Source organism: Oncorhynchus clarkii, chromosome 23 (assembly GCF_045791955.1).
Source record: "Oncorhynchus clarkii lewisi isolate Uvic-CL-2024 chromosome 23, UVic_Ocla_1.0, whole genome shotgun sequence".
Taxonomy (NCBI): Eukaryota; Metazoa; Chordata; class Actinopteri; order Salmoniformes; family Salmonidae; genus Oncorhynchus; species Oncorhynchus clarkii.
This window is the reverse complement of record NC_092169.1, coordinates 57,911,409-57,922,014: the sequence shown is the minus strand read 5'-3', so window position 1 is coordinate 57,922,014 and position 10,606 is coordinate 57,911,409. Positions and strand designations below refer to the sequence as shown.

At 42.8% G+C, this 10,606-nt stretch overlaps 1 protein-coding gene across 1 annotated transcript; it reads left to right on the top strand.

Annotated features, from left to right (window-relative positions):
* Nucleotides 1-2,374: 2,374 nt before the first annotated feature.
* Nucleotides 2,375-4,300, top strand: LOC139381764 (forkhead box i1). Its single transcript, XM_071125515.1, has 2 exons — nucleotides 2,375-3,038; nucleotides 3,238-4,300. The coding sequence occupies exons 1-2, from the start codon at nucleotides 2,375-2,377 to the stop codon at nucleotides 3,840-3,842; spliced, it is 1,269 nt and encodes a 422-aa protein (XP_070981616.1). The 3' UTR covers nucleotides 3,843-4,300.
* Nucleotides 4,301-10,606: the final 6,306 nt, after the last annotated feature.

The window sequence follows — 10,606 nt, the reverse complement described above, 5'->3', positions numbered from 1 at the left end:
GATTGAGGTAATATGTGCATGTAGGTAGAGTTATTAAAGGGACTGTGTATAGATAATAAACAAACAGTAGCATGGGTCGACTTATCACTCAACATCTATATGGCACATTTGAAGCCAAGTATGATCCGTGTAGATAGTATACTACCGTTTATTATCGTAACTGTTTATGACGTGGTATCAAAACAATCGGAGGGTCTATTACCGACCATTTATATAGGCTAATTTACCTTGTCCTAGTCCAAGAGGCCATCCAATTGAAAGTCCTAGATTAGGGTCCCTCTTGACACCTATTCAGTTGTAAAATACTATTGACGTGAGCCCGGTCAGGGTGTGTACACATTGTTAAACAGACTGCTCTGGCTGGCGGTTGAAAAGTTATCGTATATATCTAGTCAGTTTCTGTCTCTGTCTAAAGAGACCGGAGGATGGCAGCATTTGAAAACAACACCATGGACTTGTAGAAAACTTCTTATTTTTTAAAATTGCAGCCAAAATCCTACTTTGCCCAAATAAACTGTTACAATGTATTTTTTTGGAATGAAAAAAAAAACCACTCTTTATTCGTATGGAACATTTTGGACGTTAGAGTATAGCCTGCACTACAGCGCTCAACAATAACTCACCAAAGAACTAAATAGCCTATTGCGATATTTACCCCAAACATGTGATTTTTAACTCTGTAACGGTTTAGCACTGTCCCGTATTTTATTTGACTACATAATTAATTATAATTTAACATTAAACTAATAAAATGTGGAATATTTTATTCAGTTGACAACAGATTGTGTATATATATCTATATATTTATTTATCCCTTGGTGTCCCTGAATTTGTTTCATTGCATTGTAGGCTGGTCATTTTACTCGTGTGCTTTGGTCAATCAGAATGTATCTTTCTAATGGCCCATGCTATTGTAAACCATCATTAGAGCTCGTCCTCGGATGGCGATCATGTATTTTTTTTTAGGGCAAATAATGATTGACCATTGATGTGTGAAAGTTTCTACAAAATGTGTCTGTTGCTCTGATATATTTTTTCTAACCTAAAAAAATAAAATAAAAATTGTGATGGAGAATTATTTAATATAAAACATTTCCCAAATAGAATGCTTTTTTTTCTCAATTTAAATGCAACGTAATTAAATCATTCTCTCTATTGCGGCCTATATAGGCCTAGTCTACATTTCATAGTTTACCCCCCCCCCCCCCCCCCAAAAAAATAAATAAATAAATAAATAAGTAAATAAGCATGTTTGGACAAAGTAATTTTAATTACACATTTTAATAACCCACCCAATAAATAAATGACTAAAATGAAATGACAGGAGCAGTGGTCCAGCGACGCGGGGAAAGTCACATTATCTCCAGCGACGCGGGAAACCATCACATTACCGGGTGTTGTGTTGCTCTGTCACACTTGTAACACATAAGCCATGGTTATTGTCAACTAATCCGTTCCAGAGATCGTGTGGTCTAAACACATAGCCTATAGTACATTGTATATGTATGTTTTAAGAGGCTAACTTGGTTTATGTTTTACTTTGCCACACATTGGACGCCAGGAGGAGTGTTTGTTAACTACCATCAAATAATCCAGTTGTTTTAACCCTACACTCTTAGAGGGAAAAGGCTCATGTTGCTCCGTCATATATAACACCCCTAAAGGTTCTATAGAGAATAAACCCCTTTTTGTAGGGTTCTTCGATCAGAACCGCAGTATGGTTAGATGTTCTTCTTCGCTGAACCAAAATGTTGCTTCTATGCCGAACCGTTTGTTCTCAGTATGTATCCTACTGTTCACCAAAACGCAAAGGCTACTTCATAAACTGACAACTTATATTTGACAGAAACAATTGATTAAAATATATATATATATATAATATATAAAATATTTATTTCAATTACATTTTGTATATGGACATTGTGGAGGTATATTCATAAAACTATTATTTAAGATATATATTTGTAAAAGTGTCCGTGCGTAAAAGTGGAAATATGATTGGCCAACTGTAAAACTGTTTTTATTGGATAACTTGTAGCCTAAATGCCTATTTTTATTGCGTATGCTTATTAGGCTATACATGCGCGGTAAATTACTCAGCCTATCTTGCTCCAGGTTAACTCCTAAAACGGCATTAATGAGTGGGCCAGTATCTCTCACCAGTATCTCTCCCATTGATGCACAGATTCGGTTAAGACAATTCGACTGAAGCGTGACGGAGAAGGGGGAGTCACCCTCGAGACAGTTCCTTTCACAGGGGTTTTACCTGTCGACGCTCCAGGCGGAACGCTTAAATACGCCTCCTCCCCTTGGGTCTAGCCTTCAGTCCTCCGGGAGAGACTGACGGAAACAGACGCTTTGGGAAAGGAACCGCATGTTGTTGATGATAGAAGAAGATACCAGGATTCGTACTCAAATAGAACGGATTATGAACGCTTTTGGACAGCAGCCATCCAACGCGCAGACTAGCCCCATTCAGCACCACAGCGCACAGGAGCTCCTGGATATGGCCGTGTACTGCGATAACTTCGGCAGCATGTACCAGCACCAGCAAAACCTCCATCATGGTCACCACCCGCAGAGGCCGCCGGCGCATCCTCCAAGCTACGGCCTCGGTGAGTACACCTCGCCGACCACCAACCCGTACCTGTGGCTAAACGGACCGAGCATCGACTCGTCTCCGTACCTGACGGGATTGAATGGAACGTCGTACATACAGTCTGGATACGGAGCGAACCAGCGGCAGTTCCTGCCCCCTCCTACGGGGTTTGGTGGAGCTGACCTCGGATGGCTGTCGATCTCCAGCCAGCAGGAACTCTTCAAGATGGTTCGACCTCCTTACTCTTACTCAGCGCTCATAGCCATGGCAATCCAGGGCGCCGGGGACAAGAGGTTGACGCTGAGTCACATCTATCAGTATGTGGCAGAGAATTTTCCGTTTTATAAGAAGAGTAAAGCTGGGTGGCAGAACTCAATCAGACACAACCTGTCACTGAATGACTGTTTTAAGAAAGTTGCCCGGGATGACGATGATCCTGGTAAGTTACAATACCTGTTGTACTTGTAATTAACTCGTCATTATTTGCACTTATTATTAAATGTGTCATTTTGTAATGTCATACCTTTGCCATGTGATTTTGGTAAGACGTGTCTGACAGAAGACTAGAACAGTCATGACCTTTGATATCTCGTTCAGGCCTACATTGTCTGTTGTGTCCTGTCTTCATGTTTTCATAGGAAAGGGAAATTACTGGACATTGGACCCAAACTGTGAGAAAATGTTCGATAACGGCAACTTCCGAAGAAAGAGAAAGAGACGAGCTGACTTGAACGGAGGAGACACCAACAACACTGTTCTTCCGGTGAAGTCAGAAGACACGGCCGCCCTGAAGCTCTCCGACACGGTCAGCATCATGAGTTCATCCCCTCTCAGCCTCCAGAACTCCCCTGGTTCCTCCGAGCCCAAATCATCCCCGTCCCCGTCTGTGGAACACAGTCCCTGTTACAACAACTTTGTCTCCACTATGAACACGATGCTGGCGGGGAGTAACAACGGCTCTACCCGGGAGGGGGGCAGGGGGGACTTTGGTTCAGGAGGACATGTTATGGGGGATTTGTCGCCTCATCAGACCCGAGAGAACATGTCCGGACTTGGTTCATACTCGCCCTCTCAAATCACGCCATTGAACACTGATACCACTCACCTCTCCACAGCTAATAGAATGAACTACTACACATCAGCACAGAACAATCACAGTGGAGGCCTGGGCCTCACCAACTCTCTCCCAAACCACTTCAGTGTTAATCATTTGATATACAGCCGCGAAGGAACCGAGGTGTAAGGCAGTAGGCTATAAGCCTTGTCCTAATTATGTCAGATATATGTAGATAATAAAATGCAACTCGTTGGCATTCTTGTATAAAGTACTCAGTGAGTACATCAATTACCATGATTATTATTCACGTTACGCATTTCATAATAAGAACGTGTTATAGCAATGTCTTAAATAAACTTTCTCGTGATTGAATCTGGATTCAAAGTGGGTCGAAACTACGTTCGACTTTAGCATTTTAAGAGCATAATTAAGACCAACTTTGTTGTTTTTATGCCCAACTGGAGCCCTGGAATGGGGTCTTGCCTTGGAGTAAACATTCACCTGTACTCTTTTCCTTCCACCTTTTTTTTAAATCTATTGGCCGTATGTAACTGCGTGGATGACGTCACAGTGCCGTTCGGAAGAGCTTGTATTTTTTTAATAAATAGAACACTATTACTACTGCTACTGCAGATTTATGTTTTGATAAGTAGCCTAAATTAGTAGCCCTCTTTACAGACCACTTTGTACTTTTTTTTTAGAAGGAATTGTGTGTGTGTATATTTTATTTAAGCCTAATGTCAAACGTTTTGAATAAATGTAATATCTGAAATGATTGATTCTGTCATATTTTCTAGCGGACTTGTCAAAGTGAAGATGTCTCATATTTATCCGCCATAATATTCAACTTTGCAATAAACCAGCGCTCTATTTCATTTTTTTTTACGCACGATTCCATTTTACTTATAAACACTAAAATCTTGAAATGATTAACGTGTAAATCTTAATTTATGGCTCATAACATTGTAAGTTTACGTTGAAAACACTAATGCGCCTGTGGGATTTGATAGGCTACAGCTGTTAATGGTGTGGGAGAATATGTTCACTGACTCTTTACAATACCAAACAGTATTTATAATGGGACTGACAATTATTTACCAGAAGTATTTCAGGTTTAATCGAGGTTGGAATTAATCCTACACCCCGCCGTGTACTCTCTCCTCCCTCCCTCCCTCCCTCCATTCCATTCATAAACTTTCCAGACAATCAGCCAGATATTCCATCTCAGACTCGGGAATACAGTTCCAGTAGGCTTCCATACAGTTCATAAATTGATCAATGATATTTTATATTGAATGTAAGAAGAAATAAACGTTCATTCACGTAACAGGCTACAACAATGAAGGCCTCACCTGTTGCTGAAGTTTCCTCTGTGATCATTAGCTCATGCCTCCTCAACTGTATGAAAACAGTAGGTGAGACTGAGACATTTTCCAGCTTGTCGCTTTGAATAAACCCGATTTACGCTGAGATTCAAGACACATCACCTCTTTATTTCTGCCCAGTTCAGAAGTTCAGCTACTGGTCTTCTTTAACGGTGTGTATGGATAGATGGACACTTGTGGAATTGAATAGTTCACACCTGTTTTCAGTTTATTCAGCGGGGGGGAGTTTCATCGCTCACAGCATAAAACGCGGAGTGATATATTTTTTTAAACATCGTGTGAATAATAAGAATGATAGATAGTTCGATGTTTTTCTTATGAGCCGTGAATCAACCTGGACGCGTTTCCACCGAGCGATTCATGTCAGTGCAAAATAGCATGTAACACCCATTGTTTGGTCATGTGCAGTTGTCCTGCTATTATGGGACAAAAACAAGATAAATACTGTCCCTGCTTTGCTGTAGTGGGCAATAATAACCAGAGAGAGAGAGAGAGAGCTTTCCCATGAAAAATGTTCAAGTCATTAAACGGCTATCTTACTTATGTCCGTATTTTGAAACAATTTACGGTTACGCACGAAATCAAAGGAAGTAAATTAAAGAGAACACCTCTTAATTGGTGGATAATTCAGTGCGCTCTGGCGCTCTGTTGTCTCGACTAAAGCTAAATTGACAAGAGGTTCGTGCCCGTAGCTGTGACACAATGGGCCCTGGCAATACCAAGGGATCCCCTCCTGCGCTCGGATGAAAACATTCGGTGACCCCAGATCTGGGAACGTATTATATCACTCAGACCACATCTCCCTCCTGTTGTCCATGAAGCATGGGCTTCCTATCTAACAAAGAGTATTTTTGTGAAACTCAAACGGGTTCTCACAGCGACAAGTTTCCAATTGAAAATCCGGTCTTTCACCAACGTTGTAATGTAGGCCTACCAGTAAATAGAACATAGATGTCCTGTGTAATTACAACGTTATACATAACCCTCTAAAATAGCTAGAAAACTATAAACATGCAACAATTAATTGAATAGTGATAAACTCATTGTAGGACCTATTTTATGTATGTGTCTATTGGTGGGCCTATGCTCTGCCATTAAAACTCCCTGACCACCCACTGGCACTCTGTTCTATTCACACTTTAAGTCCAGGTTTGACTTGACACATTCAGGAGTAAATACACAAACAAATGAACATGAGGACCGACATGTCAGCTAAAATACATATTCTTGGCTACTCTAGAAAATATCACTTTTATTTTTTCAAATTCACATTATTTTTTATTTTTTTATTTTTTTTTATTACAAAGATGTCCCACAATCGTGCAAATACAGATGGCATTTCACACTCCCATTCATAACATGTGCCCCTGCTACACTTCCATGAAGTGGTAGTCGGTAGTTTTCCATCTAGTCAATTATCAGAGATCTACCGTCTCCATCTCACGTCTCCGTCCTGATACGCTCCACTACCCTCTGCCTGAGGGGAATTTCACCTGGCCCGGGCCCTTATTGAATATCAGTCACCTGGCAACCTGGTGGGCCTCCCATACCTGATGCCTTCTTCAGGGCCCCCGACCTGGCCTCCATACCCCCAGGGCTAGGGATCGGCCCAGGCCATGGTGGGAGCGTCTCAGGTAGGGTGGCCCCAATCTCGATAGCCCAACCCTGGTCCCCATAGAAGCCCCAAACACAACCCTGGTCCCCATAGAAGCCCCAAGCCCAGTGTCCTCAAACCCAACCCTGGTCTCCATAGAAGCCCCAAGCCCAGTGTCCTCAAACCCAACCCTGGTCCCATAGAAGCCCCAAACCGAACCCTGGTCCCATAGAAGCCCCAAGCCCAACCCTGATCCCCATAGAAGCCCCAAGCCCAACCCTGGTCCCCATAGAAGCCCCAAGCCCAACCCTGCTCCCCATAGAAGCCCCAAACCCAACCCTGGTCCCCATAGAAGCCCCAAGCCCAACCCTGGTCCCCATAGAAGCCCCAAACCCGGCCCTGGTCCCCATAGAAGCCCCAAACCCGGCCCTGGTCCCCATAGAAGCCCCAAACCCGGCCCTGGTCCCCATAGAAGCCCCAAGCCCAGTGGGCTAATATAAAACCATAATGAGGGGTTTCAGGATCAACTGCGTCACCTTCAAAAGGCAGGGAGCCTCATAATTGGATGGTGGTGTTTGACCCAGGTTTGGGACGGGATTATTTTAAATCTTTAATCCCGTCAATTTCTCCTCTAGATGGACAGCACAGGAAGTATCCGTTTTTTTAAGCTGGTCATGTGATATGGCAGAAGGTCCAGAAACCAGGCTGTGTGTGTGTGGCTGGGGAATGTTTGTCAGCAGGTTTAGGGAAGCGTTATTTCCTCAAACACTAGGTCGTTAGAGAGAACCAGAGATCAGCTGTCCTTTCCTCTGCCCAGATATAAGGTTATCAGGTTGGGTTGGAGGGGAAAGAGGTGGACGACAATGTATTTGGTCAAAATACTACAGAAAAACCTTATAGACCTGGTAATGATATAACATTATAGACCTGGTACTGATAAAACATTATAGACCTGGTACTGATATAACATTATAGACCTGCTACCAGGTAAACTACTGATAACACATTATAGACCTGCTACCAGGTAACCTACTGATATAACATTACAGACCTGCTACCAGGTAAACTACTGATATAACATTATAGACCTGGTACTGATATAACATTATAGACCTGGTACTGATATAACATTATAGACCTGGTACTGATACAACATTATAGACCTAGTACTGATAAAACATTATAGACCTGGTACTGATATAACATTATAGACCTGATACTGATATAACATTATAGACCTGGTACTGATATAACATTATAGACCTGCTACCAGGTAAACTACTGATATAACATTATAGACCTGGTACTGATATAACATTATAGACCTGGTACTGATAAAACATTAGAGACCTGGTACTGATATAACATTATAGACCTGCTACCAGGTAAACTACTGATATAACATTATAGACCTGGTACTGATATAACATTATAGACCTGGTACTGATATAACATTATAGACCTGGTACTGATAAAACATTATAGACCTAGTACTGATAAAACATTATAGACCTGGTACTGATATAACATTATAGACCTGGTACTGATATAACATTATAGACCTGGTACTGATATAACATTATAGACCTGCTACCAGGTAAACTACTGATATAACATTATAGACCTGGTACTGATAACACATTATAGACCTGCTACCAAGTAAACTACTGATAACACATTATAGACCTGGTACTGATAAAACATTATAGACCTGGTACTGATAAACATTATAGACCTGGTACTGCTAAAACATTATAGACCTGGTACTGATATAACATTATAGACCTGCTACCAGGTAAACTACTGATAACACATTATAGACCTGCTACCAGGTAAACTACTGATATAACATTATAGACCTGGTACCAGGTAAACTACTGATATAACATTATAGACCTGCTACCAGGTAAACTACTGATATAACATTATAGACCTGGTACTGATATAACATTATAGACCTGGTACTGATAAAACATTATAGACCTGGTACTGATATAACATTATATACCTGGTACTGATAAAACATTATAGACCTGGTACTGATATAACATTATAGACCTGGTACTGATACAACATTATAGACCTGGTACTGATAAAACATTATAGACCTGGTACTGATATAACATTATAGACCTGGTACTGATATAACATTATAGACCTGCTACCAGGTAAACTACTGATAACAAGTTAACTTGATTTGTCAGTGTGATATACATATGTAGAATCTTAATTTAACCATTGAAATACTTGATATTTTCTTACTGTAAATGAGTGTTGATATGCTAGTAGGGAAAACTGTAGATTAGGTGAGAGATCTAGGGAGAGAACAGCAGGTTTTCAGTGAATTTATGTCAATCATGAGTCTCTACAGAATTTTACTGCATGACAAGAACATTCTCTCCTGTAGTGAGCAGGTAGAGAGGATAATCAGTCAGCCTGGGGTTACGAGAGCCTCCTCTCTGAAGATAATCAGTTTGCCTGCTGCTAGGAGAGCCTCCTATCTGAAGAGAATCAGTCAGCCTGCGGCTAGGAGAGCCTCCTTTCTGAGAGAATCAGTCAGCCTGCTGCTAATAGAGAGCCTCCTTTCTGAAGAGAATCAGTCAGCCTGATTATGAGCCTCCTTTCTGAAGAGAATCAGTCAGCCTGCGGCTAGGAGAGAGCCTCCTTTCTGAAGAGAATCAGTCAGCCTGATTATGAGCCTCCTTTCTGAAGAGAATCAGTCTGCCTGATTATAAGCCTCCTTTCTGAAGAGAATCAGTCAGCCTGCTGCTAGGAGAGCCTCCTTTCTGAAGAGAATCAGTCAGCCTGCTGTTAGGAGAGCCTCCTTTCTGAGAGAATCAGTCAGCCTGCTGCTAGGAGAGCCTCCTTTCTGAAGAGAATCAGTCAGTCTGCGGCTAGGAGAGCCTCCTTTCTGAAGAGAATCAGTCAGCCTGCTGCTAGGAGAGCCTCCATTCTGAAGAGAATCAGTCAGCCTGATTATGAGCCTCATTTCTGAAGAGAAGCAGTCAGCCTGCTGCTAGGAGAGCCTCCTTTCTGAAGAGAATCAGTCAGCCTGATTATGAGCCTCCTTTCTGAAGAGAATCAGTCAACCTGCGGTTAGGAGAGCCTCCTTTCTGAGAGAATCAGTCAGCCTGCTGCTAGGAAAGCCTCCTTTCTGAAGAGAATCAGTCAGCCTGATTATGAGCCTCCTTTCTGAAGAGAATCAGTCTGCCTGCTGCTAGGAGAGCCTCCTTTCTGAAGAGAATCAGTCAGCCTGCGGTTAGGAGAGCCTCCTTTCTGAAGAGAATCAGTCTGCCTGCTGCTAGGAGAGCCTCCTTTCTGAAGAGAATCAGTCAGCCTGCAGCTAGGAGAGCCTCCTTTCTGAAGAGAATCAGTCAGCCTGCGGCTAGGAGAGCCTCCTTTCTGAGCAGAATCAGTCAGCCTGCTGCTAAGAGAGCCTCCTTTCTAAGAGAATCAGTCAGCCTGCGGTTAAGAGAGCCTCCTTTCTAAGAGAATCAGTCAGCCTGCTGCTAGGAGAGCCTCCTTTCTAAGAGAATCAGTCAGCCTGCGGCTAGGAGAGCCTCCTTTCTGAGGAGAATCAGTCAGCCTGCGGCTAGGAGATTATGAGCCTCCTTTCTGAAGATCATGTTGCATTCTGATTAGGGGACAGAGAGACACACAGGGCCCTGGGGCCTGGAGCTGCCTGGTGCTGCCTGGGAATGGGTAGTGGAGCTGCCTGGAACTGGGTAGTGGAGCTGCTTGGATCAGCCTGGGGCTGGGTATTGGAGCTTCCTGGAACTGGGTAGTGGAGCTGCCTGGAACTGGGTAGTGGAGCTGCCTGGAACTTGGTAGTGGAGCTGCCTGGGGCTGGGTAGTGGAGCTGACTGGAGCTGGGTAGTGGAACTGGGTAGTGGAGCTGCCTGGAACTGGGTAGTGGAGCTGACTGGAGCTGGGTAGTGGAACTGGGTAGTGGAGCTGCCTGGAACTGGGTA

Excerpts from the sequence above, each read along its gene's own strand:
- LOC139381764 (XM_071125515.1), top strand. The coding sequence starts at position 2,375 with ATGTTGTTGATGATAGAAGAAGATACCAGGATTCGTACTCAAATAGAA. Across the intron at positions 3,039-3,237 it reads CCGGGATGACGATGATCCTG|GAAAGGGAAATTACTGGACA; the intron begins GTAAGTTACAAT and ends ATGTTTTCATAG.